The 22,624-nt window shown below is 38.2% G+C and overlaps 2 protein-coding genes and 1 non-coding gene across 6 annotated transcripts; 2 read left to right on the top strand and 1 right to left on the bottom strand.

The window, feature by feature from the left end:
• LOC136172805 (U1 spliceosomal RNA) lies at positions 1-164 on the top strand. Its single transcript, XR_010664139.1, has one exon. It is a non-coding gene; the product is annotated as a U1 spliceosomal RNA (small nuclear RNA).
• Positions 165-3,852: 3,688 nt separating this feature from the next.
• On the bottom strand, positions 3,853-16,076 carry HAUS2 (HAUS augmin like complex subunit 2). Of its 3 annotated transcripts, none has more exons than XR_010663965.1 (7): positions 15,938-16,076; positions 10,817-10,909; positions 10,418-10,487; positions 9,199-9,331; positions 7,503-7,611; positions 5,230-5,915; positions 3,853-4,302 (listed from the first exon to the last, which is right to left on the bottom strand). XR_010663965.1 is itself a non-coding variant. In XM_065941338.1 (7 exons), exons 1-7 carry the CDS (start codon positions 16,028-16,030, stop codon positions 4,235-4,237), a joined length of 711 nt encoding a protein of 236 aa, XP_065797410.1. In that variant the 5' UTR covers positions 16,031-16,076; the 3' UTR covers positions 3,853-4,234. The 3 variants fall into 3 exon arrangements, 2 of the variants coding, with proteins under 2 accessions (XP_065797410.1, XP_065797411.1); XM_065941338.1 differs by having other exon boundaries at positions 5,771-5,915; XM_065941339.1 differs by having other exon boundaries at positions 3,853-5,915.
• A 4-nt stretch (positions 16,077-16,080) lies between these two features.
• Positions 16,081-21,497, top strand: LRRC57 (leucine rich repeat containing 57). 2 transcript variants are annotated; one of them, XM_065941336.1, is made up of 6 exons: positions 16,081-16,199; positions 16,441-16,546; positions 16,650-16,788; positions 17,450-17,718; positions 19,928-20,113; positions 20,575-21,497. In XM_065941336.1, the coding sequence occupies exons 1-6, from the start codon at positions 16,090-16,092 to the stop codon at positions 20,614-20,616; spliced, it is 852 nt and encodes a 283-aa protein (XP_065797408.1). In that variant the 5' UTR covers positions 16,081-16,089; the 3' UTR covers positions 20,617-21,497. The 2 variants fall into 2 exon arrangements, with proteins under 2 accessions (XP_065797408.1, XP_065797409.1); XM_065941337.1 differs by having other exon boundaries at positions 16,116-16,345.
• The last annotated feature ends 1,127 nt before the right edge of the window (positions 21,498-22,624 follow it).

Below are 22,624 nucleotides of genomic sequence, written 5' to 3'. Positions count from 1 at the left end.
TTATATCTCTGGCAGGGGAGATACCATGATCATGAAGGTGGTTTTCCCAGGGCGAGGTTTATCCATTGCACTCCGGATGTGCTGACCCCTGTGATTTCCCCAAATGTGGGAAACTCGACTGCATAATTTGTGGTAGTGGGGGACTGCATTGGCGCTTTCCCCTGATTTTTCTGTGTAGAAAATAAGACAAAAAAGATAACTGAGTCACATTAAAAAAATAAATAAATAAAATAAAATAAAAAATTTAAATTGTAATAATTTAATAAATTTTTAACATATAATTGACATATTATATTAGTTTACGTAAGGCCATGAAATAGGATAAATTTAAGAGGATTGAAACCATGTCAGACATCTTTTCTGACCACAATGGTTTGAAACTAAAAAGCAGTTATAAGAAGAAAACTGGAAAATTCACAAATATGTGATTAAACAACATGCTACTGAATAACAAATGGGTCAGAAAAGAAACCAAAGAAAAAAATGTAACAAATTTAAGACAAACATAACAAACATAATAAACATTAAAAAACTTATGAAATACAATAAAACAGCTGTAAGAGGGAAGTTCATAGCAAAAAATGCCTACTTAAAGAAATAAGGAATATCTCAAATAACCTACTTTTGCACCTGAAGGAGTAGGAAAAAATTTTCATTTCCATGCTTTTTAATTTATATGTATACTATACATACTATATATACAATATATTTTTTATCCTTCCCCCTTTCTTACATAAGCAGTAGCATGCATACTATTCTGACTTTGGTTTTGTTTATTTGTTTTGGCTTTTCGGCTGCTCTGCATAGCTTGTGGAATCTTAGTTCCCCGAACAGGGACTGAACCCAGGCCACAACGGTGAATGCACTGAGTCTTAACCACTGGGCCTCTGGGGGATTCCTGACTCTGACTTTGTTTTATACTTTACAGTGTATCCTGTGGACCACTTCCTGTCAGTATATAGAGATATACCTCATTCCTTTCTACATCCACATGGTGCTCTATGTGGGTGTCCATAGTTTATATTATCATCATCATTCCCTTACTAATAGCAAATCTTATTGTTTCCAGTCTTTTGGTATTAGAAATATTCCTGGTGTAAGTAGCCATATACATACATCTTTTCTTATTTTTGCCAGCATGTCTTTGCATCAGGTTCCTGAAAGTAGAACTACTGAGTCCAAAAGGAAATGCTTATACACATAACCTAAATATTCCCGTTTTCTTCTGTAGGACTTCCCTGGCTCAGAAGGTAAAGAATCTGCCTACGATGCAGGAGGCCCACATTTAACCCCTGGGTCAGGAAGATCCCTCAGAGAAGGGCATGGCAACCCACTACAGTATTCTTGCCTAGAGAATTCCATGGACAGAGGAACCTGGCAGGCTACAGTCCATGGGGTTGCAAAGAGTTGGACACGACAGCGAATAACACTTTTTCTCCTCCGTAGGGACTGTATGATTGATTTTTGCATTTCCATCAGCAATACTGAGCATTCCTGTTTTTCCACAGCCTCATCAGCAAAGTATTTCGACAAACTTTTGAATTTATGCCAACTAGATAGGTGAGAAAAAAGCACCTTAAGAAGTTTTAATCTGAATTTCCTTTGTTAGAAATGAAGTTACACTGTTTTGAGATTTAACCAAGCTAGATTTTTCCCTCTGGACTCCTTAAAGTGACCTCACTGTGATTTATAAGGTAAAGTTTCAGGGGATCCAGAATGGTTTCCTTAACTAAGTTCCATCATATCCAGTTCATATTTTTGGAACATACTGCCTGAAGGAATAAAAGGAATAGCTTAAAAAGGGAGTTATCAAAATCACCTTTGTTTTGGTTATATCTAATAATAGCAATGACTTTCAATTATTATGTACTAGTGACTGATTGGTTTTTATGCATTATCTCATTTACTCTTCCCAAGAACCCATGAAGTAGGTAGGTAGTTATCATCTCATTTCAGAGATGAGGAAAGTGAGACTAAGTAAGTTAGAAAGAATATACAGCTAGTAAATGGTGGGACTTGGATTCAAAACCAGATCTAATTTGCCTTTGCTATTACTCTCCATAATGTAGTAGCTAAAGACAGCTCTGTCTCTAAATCTCCGAATTTGGGGTTGGAGATGGAAAGAATATAAAATGAGCTTGGAGAGAAAAGGCAGCTCAGATTACTGATACACTATTCAGTGATTCCCACCTATCATCAGGTTTTCTGCAGAAAGCCTTCCATCCAGCAAAGTTTTTCAAGTAAATCTTCATTGACCAGGGTAAATTTTTATGCCCCACAAAAGGTAAGACTCAGAAAAGAAAATGTAAGTTACAGAAAATTTTATTAGTATCTACTGATCAAAAATAAGTATATGTTGCCATCTTGAGGTAAATTAATTTTTGACAAGAAAGCATATTGAGTCTGAGTAGGGTCTTCTTGAAAATGTAATCTCACCACAGCCTTCAGGAAATGAATGACTTTTCCCTTTTACTAGACTTCTACATTAAAGTGATTCAAAGTCTCAAGTAAGATATTTGACTCCTGTTTTGGTACCCTAAATTTGGGTAGTGCAACCTTGGAGGTCTATAGTCTCCTAGGAAAAGTTCATAAATTGCTAATGGGACTCCTGCTCTTACCACATCCTAATGTAAATCTTTTCCTACAAACACTTATGTGGTTTTTCCGAAAGAAGAGAAAATATAACTTGGAAATGGTGAGAAAGGAAAAAAAAAAGGCAAAATAAAAAGAACTCTAGAACGTGATCTGCTTATCTTGACTTATACTAATTTCTAAGATAAACTTAATTACTTGAGTAGATTCCCAAAATTGCAGAATAAATCTCGTATAAACTCATATTTTACAGCGATTACCTCAGGAAATTCCATAATACATTGATAATTTTATTAATATCTCAACTCTATATTTTGCCTGTCAGGAAACCCTTTGGGTTTTCCTGTTCCTCAGACTATTTTCCTAACTATATGGAACATTGAGAAGATAACAGGGGTCAGGTCGGCAGAATCACAAATCAGAGCAAGGGGTAAAATAAGAAAAAATGCTGGAAAAATCAGGCAGCAACTCAATTTCTTCAGAATGGTCTTCATAAAGTAGCATCATTCTTGTGTTAGAAGTGAATTCACAACTCTCACACACCCACTGTAAGTAGAAAAACACTCAGAACTATTTTTGTTTGGTTGGTTTTATTGATAGTATCTGGGGCTTCCCTTGGGCTTCCCCAGTGGCTTAACGGTAAAGAATCCGCCTGCAGTGCAGGAGACACAGGAGACTCGATTTCAATCCCCGGGTCGGGAAGATCCCCTGGAGGATAGGGCCACCCACTCCAGTACTCTTGTCTGGAGAATCCCATGGACTGAGGAGCCTGGTGGGTTACAGTTCACAGGGCCACAGAGTCAGACACGACTGAAGCAACCGAAAACTCGCGCGTGGGGCTTCCCTGGTGACCCAGTGGTAAAGAATCTATCTGCCAATTCAGGAGACACAAGAGCCATGGGTTGGGAAAATCCCCTGGAGAAGGAAATGGCAACCCACTCCAGTATTCTTGCCTGGAGAATCCCATGGACAGAGGAGCCTGGTGGGCTACAGTCCATAGGGCTCTAAGAGTCAGACCCAACTTAGTGACTAAACATTGATGGTTATCTATATGTCTAGAAGCTGGGGGAAAAGAACAACTGAGCCACACTTACTGACTTCAGCACAGTACTAAATTAGTTTTTCCCTTTGTAGTAGACCTCAGTCTTAACTTATCTCAAGCTTTTGTGAATCAGATAAACTGTATCCTTATACTCTAACTGTGTATGCTAAATAAAGAATCTGTCCTTTCAATACAGAATTCAGACAAGGACCACAAAATTTTAGTTAGAAACTAAAGGTTTATTTTTTTATCTTGAAAAAGACATAAAAGACAAAAAAAGGCAAAAAAGATACTTAAAACAACCACATATATTAATAACTGTGACATTAAAAAATATATATACTCATATATACATATATGAAACTACACGAAGAAAATGCTTAGTAAGATGTTTGAAACAAAGAATGGGCTTGAACAGATTTCTAATGAAATACAACTAAAAGTTTTGCTCAAAGTGTCTAGGCAATGTTCAGCAATATTCAAGAAATTATGACAACTCTTCAATACCCCATGTGCAAAGGTCAGCAAAACAGGCTTCAAACCATGTTGTTTTAGCAGGATAGTTTTGGGTAATGATCCTGTTTCCTTATGGACAGCTACTTAACTCATCCACCATGTTGAGGTCTTCTTGTCTTTAAGAGTGTGCTGAATACAAGGATGAGTGATCTCTGGTGATAGAGAATGCAACAGTATAAAATATTGTTCAGTATAAAAATACTGAAGCATACATTTAAAGCAAAAGAGAACCCTAAGCTTGAAAATAAGCCAAGAGTAGTTTTACTCCTGATACAAATAAATACATCCTAAGACTTCGTATAACCAGTCTCTTATATGCATAATAAACTGATATGTAAAATATCTGAGCAATTTGTGAGGTAAAACCTCTCAAAGTTTTACCATAATGTGCCTTTTTCTTTTCTGTGCTCTACTTTGCTTTTTAGCCTGTTTCTAAGGCTGCTAGTGCACATCCTCTGGAACTGCTTCATGTGTTGGGTCCCCAAAACCCCTTGCCCTGCAACCCTGGTTTGATGAGATGCTTGGAGGACTCATAGGACTCAGCACATCACTGAACTAATGGCTACGATTTACTCCAGCAAAAGCGTTCGAAGCAGAAGAGCAAAGCAAAAGATGTACAGTGCAAAGTCCGGGGGGAAACCAGGCACAAACTTCCAGAGACCATTGCCAATAGAGTCCCATAGGATGTGCTTAATTCCTCCAGCAACTGAATTGTGACATGTGTGAAATGTTGTCTACCATAACACCTCATTAAAGATGCAATGCCAAAAGCAAACAAACAAAAACAAAAGATGCAGCGTCAGGGAATTCCCTGGCAGTTCAGTGGTTAGGACTCCATGTTTTCACTACCAACAGCCCAGGTACAATACCTGGTTGGGGAACTGAGATCCCACAAGCCACATGGCAGGGCCAAAACAAGGCAAAACAAAGAAACAAGCTGTGCCAGGGTTGTTATTGTGAGCTATTCACATAGGTACATCCTGCATAGCATATATCCAAATTCTAGATTCCCAGGAAGAAAGCATGTGCTAGCACAAACCACACTGGACAAACACCTTAGTCACAGCAAGCAACTCTACCTGACGAGAGTGGAGGGAACCCTCTTGAAATCTAAGTTTCCAGATGCCAGCCAAGGTCCAACTTTACAAGCAGGCCTTTCAAAGGATCGAAGTCTGGTCTGCTGTTATTCTTTTGCACACTTAGTGACAATCCCACGGGAATAATCAACATACTTTCAGATTCTAGACTCTTCTAATTCAAAAACATGCATTTTTTAAAAACATAATAAAGGCTGCTGTCTAAGATATGGTTAATGCACTCATGTTAATAAAATGCCATAGTTACATTTGAGTTTTACTGAAAAGTGGAATAAAAACACATGGAAAACAAAAGAAAATGCAGTTTTGTCTTAATGAACTTGGAATCTCAGTATTTCAATATAAAGAGGGCTCTTTCAGTAAGGTTAGTGGCAAAATCTATAAATACCTGTGTTATAATTGACTAAAATGGGCTTCACACAATTACATATAATTAAATAAAAATAAACAGTTGATAATTACTTGGCATTAATAGTTTGAACATTAACTTTAGAAGTAAGAGGTAAAGGAGGCACTATAACACCATGTTTATGAAGAGAATTTTTTTCAGCTAATATTTTGGGGATAAGAGAGGAAACTTCCTTTTGTTGTTCCCGCCACTTGAGTATATTCTCTGCCAGTTCTTCTGTCTCAGTCACCAAAATATCCATCTTTGCTAAAGCTGTGCTCTGTAACATATGAAAGAAGGGGAAAATAGGAGAGAAATCATGTCTATCATTAATACATCATTACTGTATCATAATAATTATGACACCCAAAGTTTAAAACTGATCTTTTCCAGCCTCTTAATACAAAGGCTCCTTAATGTGCTCTCCTACACATTCTTTCTCTTCGTGAGCTCAACTCTCCTTTGTCTTCACTGATCACCTTCATGCAAATGACACTCAGTCTATACTATCAAACTAATCTTCCTAAAGTTCAGTCCTACATTTCAGTTTTCTGGAAATCTCCATTTAGATGCATACTCAGTATCTCAAACTCAATTTAACTACAGTTCAACAAACCATGACTAAACATTTACTCTCTGTATAAGACATGTCAGAAAACAAACTTATTGGTTTCTTTAATCTCTTGACACTACTCATCCTCAAGTCCCCAAGGCTAGAAACTTCATTCCTTGGATGTGTTGCTTGTCCAAATAGTAGCCACATGATAGAAACTTGACCTCCAGAATCTAAAATAATCAACACAATCCTTTTTATTCAGATGCTTTAAATCTTTTATCTGAACAACTGTATTTATTCTCCAAGTTTCTCTGCCTTTGGTTCCTCTGCCTGGTCCTCTAACCCACAGCTCATCAAATTTTAATGTGTACAGAAATCCCCTGAGGAACTTGTTAAACTGCAGATTCAGATTCTGAAGGTCTAAGATGAAGGAGTTCTGCATTTCTAACAAGGTTCCAGGTGATGCTGATGCTGTGCCCATACTTGGGAGTGACAAGGCTCAGTCCACTCTCCCCAGTTATTTTCTCCATGATTAAACTACAGTTCTGATTAAGTAAACCAACCCTCTGTGCACATCTCTAAAAACAAATGAAAAAAAACATCCAACAGTTCCCCAATACTCAAAGTCTAAACTTCTTAGTTTGATTTTCAAAATATTCCATGAACTAACCTGGAGCCAATCTCCCTATCAATACCCTTAAAAATCAACTGCATTACCATTCTTCTCTCAAACTACCTATGCTCTCTAATTTTCATGTCTTGCCTCAAACTGCTTTTGGCTGAGCTACTCTTTTTCACTGATTCTTCAAGATGCAGCTTGCTTCTAACTCCTATTTAAAACTTTACTTAAGTATTCCTACTTCCTATTCTATTCCCAATCTTCTTAAAGTGAAAGTAATCACCCCCTTTTCTGTGCTTAATAGATAGCATCTTCTTTATCATTCTCTGCTGTACTCACTGTGCAAATAATACTATAAAGTAGAAAGTATATTATACTTTCTCTCACCAAACCTTGAGAATCTGAGGGAAGGGATTGGTCATATCTGTTTCTCTCTCATGAACATATAGCATAGTTCCTTGCACAATGAAGATAACACATTTATTAAACATCAGGATAAAACAATGTAAAATGACTTATAAATTTTAAAAAAGGCATCCTGATTAAAAAAATAATCCACTGATAATATTAGCCATCAAAAAGTTAAACAGGGAGAGCACACATTTGAGATTCTAATATAAAATAACCAATGATAGTTATAAGTAAGGTGAAAGGAGATGATGAAGTACCTAAATGCTATTGGTAATACTCACCATTTTCTTTAGATCTGCATCTAAATAAGGGATATTTCTAATTGTTTCAAGATGATCCTCTAATCTCTCAATGAAAGTCACTGCCAATTCCAGCAAATGCACTATGTATCTGAAGGAGGGAGAAAAAAAAAGTCAACTATTTTTTTTCCCACTTCAGATATTTTGTGTTTTCTTTTTTCCCTTTAATTAGAACTTTTAATATGAAATAAGAGAGGGACTTCCCTGCTGGCCCAGTGGTTAAGACTCTGAGCTCCCAATGCAGGGGGCCCAGGTTCGATCCCTGGTCAGGGAACTAGATCCCACATGCTGCAACCAAGACCTGGTGCAGCCAAATAAATGAATAAATATTAAAAAAAAAAAAAAAATGAAATAAGAGAATTACAATCTACCCAATGAGTCATTAATAACCTTTCTGCATTCATGGAAATATCAGTGATAAAAAAGGTCCTTCTTTTTCATTTTAAACAGGAATTAGCTTGTCATCCAAACAGAAAAACAGAGAGAGACAACACTAATCGTGTCTAATGTTACCTAATGTTAGACAAACATGAATGTGAATAATTTTCTTGCGTAAGTAAAAGAATTTCTCTAGGTAAAACCTCATTCCATTTCAATCTACTTATTCTTGGTGAAGGGTGAAGACAACAAGGATAAATGTGCTTCACTGAAATAGCCTACACAAGAAACTACTTTGAACCTTTATATTTGCAAAATGTCTTCAAATTATTACTTAGTTCTTCTGATATTTATAATGTATAGTATATACATTAATGATATTTTACTATACTTAATATATTCCCAAGCATGGGATTTGTATATCTATTATTTGACTGTAAAGTAAAAGATTTGACACTTAAGAGGAAATACTGGGACTTCCCTGGTGGTCCAGCAGTTAAGACTCTGCACTCCCCAATGCAGGGGGCCTGGGTTCCATCCCTGGTCAGAGAACTAGATTGTGCATGCCACCATTAAAGATCCTGTATGCTGTAACTAAGACCTCTCATAGCCAAATAAATAAATAAAATTTTTTTTTAAAAAAAGAAATATTGATCGGCTCAGGGTCAGTTAGTAAGACACTGGTTGGAGAAAGCAATCAGATCCCCAGATGCCTGCTTTTTAATTTTATTATTATTTATTATTAATAATAACCTATACCTTCAATTTGATACTTCCCATACTCCTTTGAGAAAAAGAGAGCATGCCCTTTCCATGGAATGGGAAACTAAGGTAAAAATTTAAGTCATTTGCCCAAGGCTTTGAGGCATACAGTCAGCACAGGTGAGATCAGAATTGTAATTTTCCTCCTTTTAGTTGACCCTGTGTTCATCTGTCCCTGCTTAAACTCCAATAGAATTTTTATATAGAAATATTAACATAATAATAAATTTACATCACAGAAAACTGTCTATACACAATAAAAATGATTTTATCCACCTTAGTATGTTATGAATCTAATTTCTTTCATTATAATTTCCAAGACACTGGGCAAAAGAAATGCCTTTCTCTTCACCATTGCTATAATTCTTTAAAAGTAAAGGGTTTTCTTTCTGGTTTAATGTATCAGCATTAATAATAATGTTAATAGATACAATCACTCATATACTATTCAATGAATTATGCTATGAAATAACTACTAGTCTAAACAAAACTACCCTCAGGAAACATGTAACTGTTAATGTCTACTTTGTAGTCTAACCTGTGATAAACAGCTTCAATAGGCAAGTTTCCTTGGCACATGGGTTTCAACAGTCTCTGCCTGAGGAACCGCTTTTCTTTTAGCACTGCTTCCAAATGATTATTCATGCTTTGCAGACTATGACACTTCTGAGCTACACAAACCAGAATCAGAATTTATAGTTAACAGGACAAGTTTTGAAATCACTATCAACATCAAAAATCAACCCCACCATTTCTCTCCTAAATATCTCCCCTTTGCTATCATTAATACCCAATACCAGTTTCATTTTCACCTATTAATATTTTCTCTTACTTTTCCTACTGATTACCCAATCTAGTGCTAAATTCTTAGTGTTTTCCAAATCTACTCCTACTTTTTATAGCCAGAGCCATATTTTTCTCATAAAGTCTTTGCCTCTAATATTCTATATGAACACTAAAAAGCAACCATGTGTCCTCTCAGCTACTTTTATTTCAGTATTTTCCCCCGAATTCAGTTAATGGCTATCAACTGACTCTTGAATTATTATTTAAAAAAAATTTCAAACTTACAGAAGAGTTTCAAGAAAAGTTCACTGACTGAACTCCCATATACATTTCACCTAGATTCACCAACCAACATTTAGCTACATTTTTACTCCTCTTTCTTTATACTCACATACATATATTTTTCATAACCAATTTGAGAGTAAGTTGCAGATGTCGTGACCTTTTACTTCTAAAACTTTAGCATGTATTTTACCAAATCGGAACATTCTCCAATGTAACAACAAGTGTAGTTATATAAGAGAATCAAATCACTACTATCAAATTCAGATAATTTAACATTGGTACAATACTACCAATATTTAATGCAGCCTATATTTAAACATCACCAAATATCATAATAATAATGTCATTTATACCAAAAAATTTTTTTCTAATCAAATATTCAATCCATGGCTACCCTTTGCTTTAGCTATCATGTCTCTTTAGGATCCTTTCATCTGTAAGATTCTTCAGCCTTTGTCTTTTAAGCTCTACTGACTCTGAGGAGCTCCTACCTCGGCCACTTTTTATGCTATTTGCAATAGCTAAGCCCACAGGACTTCTATTTGAGCACACCAAAAAGCAGACTTTGTTAGCTTTGGCATAATACCTGGAAAAATTTTCATAACCTTGTACCCTAGTGCTTATTTAAAGTAATCTTAAGAAAAAGTTGACATTCTAATGATTGCTCATTTAACTAAATCACTTACCCAAAAAGGAAGGATGGACAACATCTGCTGCATCTTTTTCTAGGCTTAGGAGTTCAATTTCCAGGTTTTTCTACATTAGAAACAAAAATACCACTTAGCTCACCTGAAGTAAAAGCTTAAAACTTTGATTCAAAAAAAAGGACAGTCTTTAACTCAGGAATATTTAAAGGGAGCAGGAAGACGATTTGTTATGGAAGCTTTTCATTTTGGTGTTTAAGCTCTGTTGCTGCTATTGCTACTACTCATTACTACTATGATTACTACTATTATTAACTACTGCTAAGAAAAGCCTACACAGCTATGTCCTAGACACCATTCTACATGCAAGAAAGTTGTTGGAACTAATTAAGATGCTTTCCTTCAGCAGAAGTGGATAGTAGAAACTCCAACAAAATTTACCTGGTAGATTTCAGCTTGAATATCTGTGATCTGCTGTAGTCTGGAGAAGTTCACAAAGCAAGAAGTTGGTTTCTTAGATATATTTAACATCTCCTATTAGTAAATGAACAGACAAAGTAAGTAGTAGTATGTCAGAAAAAGTTTGTGTGCACTGGAATAGCATGCCCACATGTCTAAAATATGAGGATATGTCCAACACTCCCCCTGAAAAATAAAGTACAGAGTAGGATAGTAGCAATGTGTATTTCCTGTTTTTAAAACCTCCACCATCACAAATCCTTTGCCCAAATATTTAAAAAATAAGAAAAACAAACAAAATCACTTTGTACTATTTCCTAAAGCATCATGCACAACAGATTGGCACTACTGATAGTTTACCAGAGAATTCTAAGGCTGAGTTTGCTAGAGAACCACTTCTACACAAATGACCAAACCTAGTCTATTAGGCCTTGCTGGGGCTAAAATCAAACACTCTGGGCCATGGAATCATTCATCTGATTCATTAAATGACCTCTGTTGGCTACAAGTCACTCACATTGTCTCTTTCCATATTCTTCCTCTCTCAGATAAAGGAACAGTTTTGTCCAGGCGTAATTATTCTTGTAAAAAGCCTACTCCCTTGCCCCACTTCCTTCATATCCTTTCAGTCTGTTATATCACTTTTTTAAATTGCAGGTTATCACAGAATAAGAACATTATCTTTTTCATCCCTTGGCTTCATCCATAGTTTTTTCTATTCTCTTTTTCTTTTCTAGAATGTTGGCACAGGAAAGAACTTCAGATACCATATAGGCCAGGGGCTGGAAAGCCACCGCCTATGAATTAAATATAGCCCATTGCCTGTTTTTGTGTAGCTTAAGGGTTAAGAATGGTTTTTATGTTTCTTAATTGTTGGAGAAAAAAAATGAAAAGAAAAATATTTTGTGACACATGGAAATTAAATGAAATTCAAATTTCAGGGTCCAGAAATAAAGTTTCACTGAAACTCAACTTTGTTCATTCATTTACTTATTATCTCATGTTGTTCTCATACTAAAATAGCCTAGTTTTGACCCTATGGACCTAAAAGCCTGAAATACTTACTCTATGGCCCTTCATAGCAAAAGTTGGCTGAATGATGATAATCAATTTATAAACACTGAGTTAGATAATGGAAGATTCAAAGATGAATGAAACAAGCTCTCTGCCCTTAACAAGCTCATGATGGATGGTAAGGAAAAGGTATTCTAGACATTATAAATGCTCAGTAACTGTCAGTTAGTACTAACATATATGTGAGAAGGGGAAGATTAATCTGGAAACATAGTTTTCTACATAATCATGGCAGATCTTGATAGCTATGATAAGCAATCATAATGCAGAAAATGAGAGCAATTTAAAGTTTTCTGATGAAAAAGTGACACAATCATATATAATACCTATTTTAGAATGTAAATGGAGATAGTATGGAAAATAAAATTAATGGAGATGGTGGGAGGAAGGAGTGGGAAGTGTCTGCTTAATGAGTATGGGGATTCCATTGGGGATAATAAAGAAAAGTTTGAAAAGAGTTTCACAACATCGTGAGATAAAAAACCCCAACCTACTCTGGTAATGAGCCAATAACATCAAACAGACAAAAAACTAGTGGAGCCAGACTGAAGGTTGGATATTTAGACAGGTGGCTGCCACAGCATACCTGGTGAGAAGATAAAACTGTGGATTAGGTCAGTAACAATTAAAAAGGAAAGGGAGGGAGAAATATTAGTTCCTAAGAAGATGGAATCCGTTAAGTCCTAGTTGATACAGGGAATGAGGAAGACAGTCAAGTCAGTAATGACTCCCAAGGATTCTGCTTCAGGTGAATGGACAGATAGTTATACCATTCACTGAGGTAGACAACACAGGATATTTTACTGATGGCAAATTTGAGGATTGGGGAGGTTAAGTATTAGTTCAACTTTATACTGCCAATGTGTAACAGGGCTGAAATTAGAAAACATTCAATTTGCATTTCCATTATATTGGCCTGACTCTTTCTGTTCTCTCTTAGAAGGTAAGTTAAAGGTAAGAAGGTAAATTATAGGTAAGAAGGTAAATTAAAGTAAAACATCTCCTATTTCTCATTGTAACTTCCTCCTTCTCTGGTACCTCTCCATCATTCCATGTTTGTACACTAATCTTGGTTGCACATTTGCAAACTAGTAAACTCTTGGGTTCAACAACAGGGTAATGGAGCTTATCCACAAACATGCAAGAGAAACCAAAGGGAAAACAAGAATTTTCAAGACAAGGAGAGAGGAGAGAAAGAACAGTCAAATTCCTCTAGTAAATGGAAATTCTGTTTTGAGGACTGTGACTTAGGGAACACCTTAAAAAAAAAAAAAGCAAGGACTGGAAAATTCGAAAGTCTTTACTATTGACAACTACCGTTATATATTATATGAACTTTACACGCCACTGGGCATCTGTTTAGGGTATTTCTGTTTACTCTGCTGCTAGGTACAAGAAGTTGAAATCCAGGACATTCATGTGCTAGAAATTCACGTAAAAATCCTGATAACACTGTGGTATCTATATCTACATATCTGTTTATGCCTGTATCTGTGAGCATTCTTTCTTTTTTTCTGTCCTTTCTTCTTCATACTGAATTCTAGCTAGGGACATTAAAAGGGAGTCAGCGTAACAGAGAGGCTCTAAAATGGGAGGAAGGTGCGGAAGAGAGCAGTACACAGAAAATAGACTATGTGTTTATGTATGTGAAGTACTCTTCTTTTATATTAGAAAATAAGATTCTGAGGGGTTTTTTTAGGTCTGGATCCTTATCTCATGTGTTGCCAGTAGAGGGAGCTCAGATCAAGGCGCTGTGACTCAAGTTTGCCAGAATATATAGGATGTAAGGACTTCCGTGGTGGCTCAGACAGTAAAGAATCTGCATGCAATGCATGAGACTGGGCTTGATCCCTGGGTCAGGAAGATCCCCTGGAGAAGGGAAAGGCTACCCACTCCAGTGTTCTTGCCTGGAGATTTACATGGACAGAGGAGCCTCGAGGGTTACAGTCCATGGTGTTGCAAAGAGTGGGACACGACTGAGCGATTAACACTTTCACAAAGCCACTAAAAGAAATATCAACAACCTCAGATATGCAGATACCACTCTAATGGCAGAAAGTGAAGAGGAACGAAAGAGCCTCTTGATGAGGGTGAAAGAGGACACTGAAAAAGCTGGCTTAAAACTCAACACTCAAAAACTAAGATCATGGCATCCAGTCCCATCACTTCATGGCAAATAGATGTGGAAAAATTGGAAACAGTGACAGATTTTATTTTCTTGGGTCCCAAAATCAGTATGGACGGTGACTGCAGCCATGAAGTTCAAAGATGCATGCTCCTTGGAAGGAAAGCTATGACAAACCTAGACAGAGTATGAAAAAGCAGAGCCATCACTTTGCCAACAAAGGTCCGTATAGTCAAAGTTATGGTTTTTCCAGTAGTCATGTATGAATGTAAGAGTTGGCTGAGCACCAAAGAATCCATGCTTTTGAATTACAGTGCTGGAGAAGACTCTTAAGAGTCCCTTGGACTGCAAGGAGATCAAACCAGTCAATCCTAAAGGAAATCAATCCTAAATATTCATTGGAAGGACTGATGCTGAGCTGAAGCTCCAACTTTGGCCACTTGATGCAAAGAGCTGACTCACTGGAAAAGACCCTGATGCTGGGAAAGGCTGAAGGCAGAAGAAGAAGAGGATGGCAGAGGATGAGATGGTTAGATAGCATCACCAATTCAATGGACATGAATTTGAGCAAACTCTGGGAGATGGTGAAGAACAGGGAAGACTGGCAGGCTGCAGTCCCTGGGGTCACAGAATAAGAACAACAACAGGGCATAAGCCAAAGCAGTATCCCTTATTATCCTATAGACAATTAACCTTACCTTTCTTTCACTAAACCATTCTCCAATGGATAGATCAAAACAGAACAAAGCTTCAATAAGCTATATTTTCTAAAAGCGTTGTATCATATCACATCACACAGTTTTAAGCATCGCTCTTAATTTTTAACACACATGGGATGATGTGTACTTAATGGATAGACTGTTTAAAGGGATCATATAATACATCATTCTGAAAGAAGGATAAATCCTTATAATAAAAACAGGTTTTCATATGTACAGTTTGCTTAAAGTAGAACCATGCTACAAATCTGAGAAGTTTCCTCATTGGATCTAGCTGTGTAGTAAGATTATAAGATGGTCTTAAGGAGCTATGGATTGACAGATCTTACCTGTAGGCAAAAACAAGTATGTCTAATTAGCCTTACCTGAAGGACACAAGGATGATCCTCCCCAAAGCAATCAGCAGCCTAACTCACCAGAGACTTACTCCCTTGGTTTCTCTTCTACCAATACATTCTAGACTGACAAATCTCAAATGTCTTATAGTATGAATTTATCAAATTACTCTGTTACAGAACTGGACTAAACAAGCTGTCTGACTCTGTGACCCCAAGGACTGCAGCATGACAGACTTCCCTGTCCTTCACTATCTCCCAGAGCCCTAGACAAGTTGGTAGGAAGAAAACACAGGACAGAAGTGAGGAAGAGGAGAACTGGGGAGTGTTGTGGTTATGTTTTGCCATTCATATCCAGGCCTTTCGGGTCTTTCTCGCCAATAACCCCCTCCCCACCCCTCAGCCCCCCGACTCCCTAGACTGTAAAGATGCTTGCTTCCCTTGGTGCCCTCCCGGACCCAGCGCTTCGTAAGATTTCAATATTTTACACGATGAGCATCGTTTAGGGAACGTCCGTTTTAACTGTCTACCCATTATTTCCCAACCCCGCCACCCATACAATCTAGAGGCGGTTATCACTGGATTGAAAAAAGGCGGGGAAACATTAGTTTTTATTATCGCCCACGAACTGACCTGAGATATCTCGCCTGCCAGACATTTAAAAGATCATCTACTCAGAGCCCCACCTGTGCATAACCCACCGCGGACCAGTCACTTCTGCCAGCAAGCAGCCCTATCGGCCTCCAGCCGGCACCCTCACACCCACTCTGGCAGCCAGCACCACCACCTCACAGCCAGCTTCTGTCGCCACCGGGTACACCTCCTTAATGACGCAATCGTCCCCACGCACCTGAGTGACCAACTCCGATGTAATAAAATGGCCCAGCAGTAGCCCAGCAGCGTTTAGCGCGGTGGCCGGGTCCCAGGGGTTCGCCGCGGCCATGGCAGGGAACCACCTTCCTGGGTGGCGCGCAGAGTGAGTGGAACGCACCGCGCGCCTCGATGACGTCACAGGGCGTTTCCGCCCGTGCGGAAGCCTGGGCAGCGCATCCCAGTGAGCGCGGATCCCGGGTCTTCCCCTGCCGAACCAGCCGTGAGCTGAGCTGTAGGAGGCGAGTTCGGGGGGGTCCCTGATCGTTCCTCAACTCCTAGCAGCGTCTCGCCTCGAATCAGCTGCAAAATCGGCAGGGCCTGGTGTTCTTCTCTTTCTTTCTTGCCACTCTTGAGCTGGCCTCTAAGATCCCGGGATCGGCAGGAGGTGACAGCTGGGGATTGAGACGCAGCCGGGAGGCCGACGGGGTGACTGGGTGCCGGCTAGAACCGACTAGTGACAGCTGCACTTCCTTCCCGCAGGGACCTGAGCCTTGGCGCTAGAATGGGAAACAGTGCCCTCCGCGCTCATGTGGAAACCGCGCAGAAAACTGGTGTCTTTCAACTTAAAGACCGTGGGCTGACCGAGGTGAGAACTGGGAGGGATCCGACCGGAGTGTAAAGGGTAAGGGCCGGCGGGCGGTGAAGTTCTTAGGTAAGAGATGCTCTGGTCTGAGAACCCCTTCCTTCAGTTCCCCTCAGAGTTGCAGAAGCTGACAAGCAATCTCAGGACCATCGACTTGTCCAACAACAAGATTGAGAATCTACCGCCTGTGGTCATAGGGAAGTTCACTCTGCTGAAGAGCCTCTCCTTGAACAATAACAAATTAAGTATGGCTTTTGCTCCTGGGAATTTTGCTAGTGATCGGCTTTAAGAAGGGTGGTTTTTCTCTTGGAATAGAGTTTGGAGTATAATGTTATTAAACTGGTATTCAAGCAAATGTATCAGAACCTAACAACATCAAAAAAGGTGGGTTTTTTTGTTTGTTTTTTGTTTTTTTCTTACAAGATTCCGGGAACTCAAGACGCGGCAGAACGGCAGAATCCTCGAGGCGTTCTGTCTCTTGTAATTACATCTATAAACCTCCTCTGGTGGGGTAATGATTGATAGGAAGTTAATTTGGACTTGAAAGGGACTATCTTTGGAGTGTACTGTAAACAGAGTTAATTTTGCTGCTAATTTGGAAGGGCAGATAGTATGGGAAGGAGAGGGCCTTCCAATCCCACAAAACTGCTGTGGGATTGTGCAGTGGCTTCTTCACAAAAGGAGACTGTTATACACATAATGTTTTCCTGCATTTTGATGGCACCCTCACCTGCTGAAGACTATGTTGGTAAAGATGCAATACTTAAAAATGGGGCAACATGTGAAAAGCCTATGTATATTTAACAAGAGGCGTAACAGACTGCCATATAGTTTTTTTTTTAAAAACTTCATCAAAGGTGTTTTTCAGTTGTATCAGATTCAGGTTTTTTAATTTTTCTTTGCTAGCTGCTCTTCCTGACGAGTTATGCAATCTGAAGAAGCTGGAGACACTAAGCCTAAACAACAATCAGTTGAGAGAGCTGCCATCTACTTTTGGGCAACTATCTGCCCTTAAGACCCTGAGCCTCTCCGGGAACCAGCTGAGAGCTCTGCCACCGCAGCTGTGTAGCCTGCGGCACCTGGATGTAGTGGATCTCTCCAAGAACCAGATTCGGAGCATACCTGACATAGTCGGGGAGCTGCAAGTCATCGAACTTAACCTCAACCAGAACCAGGTCTAGAGCTTAACAGTTTTTTTTCCTACAATGTGTTATGTCGGTTTGCAGTCTCCTGAATAGCCAATTGTTCTTTACACTATATTCATGGAGAGGGGTATCAGAGGCTAAAAGAGAGATATATTCTATGGACCGGACTAATGTCAGAGCCCAACATACCATGAAGTTGTTTGAGACACTGGATGCGTTTGTTGTGTAGGTGTTCTCTGGAGGGTGGGATAGATAATGGGAGGTAATATCCAAACTGAAACCTGTCTCAGGAACCTTGAGTTCTTCAGGTAATCCTCAAATACTTCTGATTATCTAGCAACTATGTCAGGGAACTATCTAGGAACTATGTCAGGAAGATAGAGTAGAAAAGAGGCTTAAACTAGTAAGTTCTCAGAGTTGGACATCAGGGGTCATTCACTTGTCTTTTCTTTGACATGTCAAGTGTATCCTGCTTTTGCTGAAAAACCATCAGTGATAGATTTCTGTAGATCGCTTGTTTCTTTGTTGGGTAGCTTTAATTGTAGTATTTTAAAGTTGTTTAACTTCAGAAGCTCTTTGGTTAACATGTATCTGACTGGAGAAACAATATCTGATCTAAAGCACAAATGATGAAATAGTAATCATAGTGAGACCAGGTCGTCTTTAGTTTTCTAGACTGTGCTTCTAAATCTGCATAGTCCATTACACTAGCCAGTAGCTACATGGCCATTAAAATTCATTTAAACTTAAAAAATATTCATTTCTTCAGCTGCACTAGCCATATTTCAATAGCTCAGTAACCATATGTGGCTAGTGGTTACCATATTGGACAGCACAGAGATGTAGGACATTCCAAAGATTGCAGTTAAGTTTTACTGGTCAAACTATTCTAGCTTGTATTGACCTTACATTAGGATGAAATTCAGTCTTTGAGGGGACTGGTCTTATCTTTTCCTTAAAGTAGTTATTCTTTTATGTTCTTGAGCTTTTGGGGAAAACATTCTGAATATTTGGGGAAAAAATTGGCTAAGCAAGTTGAACACCTGCTCTACATTCCTATGCTCAATTAAATCAGTGGTTCTCAGGTTTTAGTGTGCATTAGAATAACCTGGACAGCTGGTTAAGAGATCATGGGGCCCTCATACTCATTGTTTCTGATTTTGTAGGTCTGAGGTAGGGCCTGAGAATTTGAGTTTTAACTAGGTCCCAGTGAAGGTCTGAGATGATTACTAGACTGAGTAAATATAACTAGGTGACTTGGCACATTTAAAGGGCAGAAGAGGTGAGTAAGTCAAAGATAACTGCTTGGTACTGCACTCAAGAGCTAAAAGAAGAGTGGTGCTCTTGGGAATGGGCACGATGCTGAAGCATCCAAAGTATTTTATTGAAAATCAGAGACAGGAGAGGAAATAGAGGTGAGCAGAAATGGATGTAGACACATAGTTTAACAGAAGGGATAGCTTTAAGAATGAACAGACTTTCCTAGGAGAAAGTTTAGAAAAATCAAATATTAAGTACTTAGGGACTGCTGCTTGAAAAATGCCCATAGAGACAAGAAGGGAAGCCAAAAATCAGGAATAATTCAAAAAACAGGGGGAAAAAAACCCCACAGCACTTAGTATGTGTAAGAGGGAGTTTCAAGGAAAGAATAGACAGCACAGTCAAATGCAACAGGGAATGAGGTCAATGAATCCTTGACTTTGGCAGAAAACTGGTTGGCATCTACATACATATAAAAGATTGTCAGTAAATTTACCAAAATGTTTACAGTGATGGATTACAGGCAGCTGTTTTCTTTAAACTCGTGATTCTCAAATTTTATGAAATGAACAGTGCTTTTATTATCAGAGTTTTGTTTCCAAAAAGCCACTTGTGTGTTGTGTTAGTCACTCAGTCGTGTCCGACTCTTTGTGACCCCATGGACTGGGGCCCACCAGGCTTCTCCATCTATGGGATTTTCCAGGCAAGAATACAGGAGTGGGTTGCCATTTCCTTCTCCAAAAAAAGCCACTGGTGACCTTCAAAAGTTTTCCCCCCAAAAAACTGGAGGAGTAGTAACAGAAGCTGGGTAACACAAGAGGCTTCTGGAATGAGTGGGTAGTGAGAAAATGGGGGTGGTAAAAGAACGAACTAGGACAAATAGTCAAGTAAAGATTTTTGTTTTAATTTAGTAAAAAATAATCACTATAGTGCTTGTACTTTTCCTTATTATCCTTTTTAAAAAACTGTTGTTCAACAGATAGCTCAGATCTCAGTGAAGATATCTTCTTGTCCTCGTCTCAAAGTTCTTCGTCTGGAGGAGAACTGTCTTGAGCTCAGTATGCTTCCACAGAGCATCCTCAGTGATTCACAGATCTGTCTGCTTGCTGTGGAAGGCAACCTTTTTGAAATTAAGAAACTTCGAGAACTGGAAGGCTATGATAAGGTATGTATTATTGTACTTCTGCATTTCTAGTTCCTGTTCCAGAGAAGAGAAAGGTGAAGTAACCCACATGAATGTTTACAGATACATGTATGTACAGGATGTATGTACAATATAATCCTGTTTATGTCAATAGGATTTGTTCCCATTATGGAGGTGGGTTCTGAGAATCAGCCAAATGGTATTGTGCCAAGATGATTTTTTTTTCTCTAAACAGCTTATCGTAAAGCATCTTTATCTTTTGATAGGTTTCCTACTAGGATATAAGGAGGAAAAAACTCCACAAAACCATGTGCTTTAAATCTCCATCTAGAATAAGTAGATTTTGTAGGAAATGAACCATAAAAACCTAAAGGAAAAAGAATCATAAAGTCCTAAATAACCATTTAAAAAAAATTCTAAATAACCAATAAGTTAATTACCTTCTCAGGCATACTAACACATAATTCTTTCATGATTTTTAGTACATGGAGAGGTTCACAGCCACCAAGAAGAAATTTGCATGATGTCCTCCAGGAGCATGGGAACTATAGAGTATACTGACTTGGAACCTGTTGCAATCTGGCTGACTGAAAGGCTCCTGTTGTTGTCAAGGATATCTGCTGTAAGAAGATGATACTCCAGGAGGTCACATTTCGCGCAGTGATCGTTTTCCTTTCCAGGGCTCATCTTAAATAAGCTAAAAGGAACCAAGAGACAGGAAGTGTCCTCCATTTTGAGTCATGGATAGGGCAAAGGACAATGTTGATTTTCAAAACCATCACTACTTTGGCTTTAAGAAACACAGTAGCTAGTTGCTATGTATACAGTGAGGGGATGCTGCCTGGTACCAGAATAGCTCCACACAACAGCTTGAAATTTCATGTGTTTCAATGTGTGAGCTTTCATAAAATCAGTTGCCATTCCACCTCTGTGTTGACACTTCATGTTTTTATGAAATTCAGGTAATTCGTGAGAGGCCACTATGGTTAATCTGAGGATTTATGATTTTATTCCAGTCCCTCCAAGTATTTATTCTTGGAATTTAGGATGTATGTAAATATATGACTCTTGATTAACACTGTACTTTGCCAGAGAAACAACACAACACTAAGAGGTGTTCCGCAAGGCTGCAGTAGCAATTTTTTTTTAACTATTGCAGGTGCCTTATTGAGAAGAGCTAAAACTCTATATGCAAAACTTGTAAGATACAAGGGTTTTAATAATCAAGTTTTTCCTGAAGTTTTATTAGGAACAATGTCTTATTTCTGGTAATCTTTTTGTATTTATAACTATTAATAATCAAATTACCTATCAAAAAAACTACTGCTACAATATTTTACAACTTATGTTTATCAAATTTATTCTCTGAATAAGAGAATATACTAAATAAAGATATTTTTAATAACTATGGCTGGAAGAAAGGTTAATCCTTTAAAGGGAGAAGACAGGGGAACTTTAACCTGTAAATGGCCTTTTGAAAATAACTAATTAATAGGACTTTCCTGGGAGTCCATTGGTTAAAGACCCCATGCTTCCACTGCAGGAAGCACGGGTTCGATACTGATCAGGGAACTAAGAACCCACATGCCACACAGTGCAGCCAAAAATTAAAAGCAAAAAAGTAAACTGATTAGGCAGAAATATTTCATCTTCTTGTTCAGGTTGCAGGAGTACTGAAATGCTTTCATGTGACTGATAAATATTTTTGTGGTACCGGAACCATGCTTATTAAGAGAAACTAAAGGTATAAAAGTAAATAATTTCAGACTGCTAATGACATTTAGAAATTTAGAAACATTTAGAACATTATAAATGTTCTAAAATTTAGAACATTTAGAAAGCTTCCACTATTTTCTGAAGTTTTGTCTTAGCCAAGGGGCTGTTATTTACCATGTATTGTTAGTTCTTATTTTATAAACCTAGTTTAACCATTAAGTCAAGAGAGCGCAAGAACCTAGTGTTTCTATGAGGAAAGTCTCTGTGACCTTAAATCTGGTCTAGGGGTTCTCTTTTTCCCATGTCATTCTCTGTTTCTCAACTAGGGGAGGTATGGGGATGCCAGTTTATCATCATTAATTTTTGTTTTTTATAAACTTTAATGCTTAATCTTACTGATCTACTGAACATTTCTCTAAATATTTTATCAGTACTTATCTAATAAATCAGAATGTATAAATTAAACAACCTAAATGTCTCCAGACATTTAATTATCAATGGGGTCCCCTTATGACTGCTTTCACAACCTGGACCCAGCTTTATTTCCAGATATTCTCTCTTCGCTCTCATTTGCCTGCCCAGTCTTACCAGGTTATTCTCATTAAACCCACAGTGCAGTGTCTCTCTCCTTTGTCTTTACTTGTTTGCTCAGTCAGGAATTCCCTCTTACTAACATGTTCCTTCTCTATGTCTAAGCCTCCTCCTTAGACGTCTAAGCCGAATTAACTGCTCCATCTGTTATGGTAGCACTTCTCAGATTCTATATTCATCTGTCTCTTGCTAGACTGGGCTACTTGAGGGCAAGGACTAAATGTA

Source organism: Muntiacus reevesi, chromosome 7 (assembly GCF_963930625.1).
Source record: "Muntiacus reevesi chromosome 7, mMunRee1.1, whole genome shotgun sequence".
Taxonomy (NCBI): domain Eukaryota; kingdom Metazoa; phylum Chordata; class Mammalia; order Artiodactyla; family Cervidae; genus Muntiacus; species Muntiacus reevesi.
This window is presented reverse-complemented; position numbering and strand designations above follow the sequence as displayed.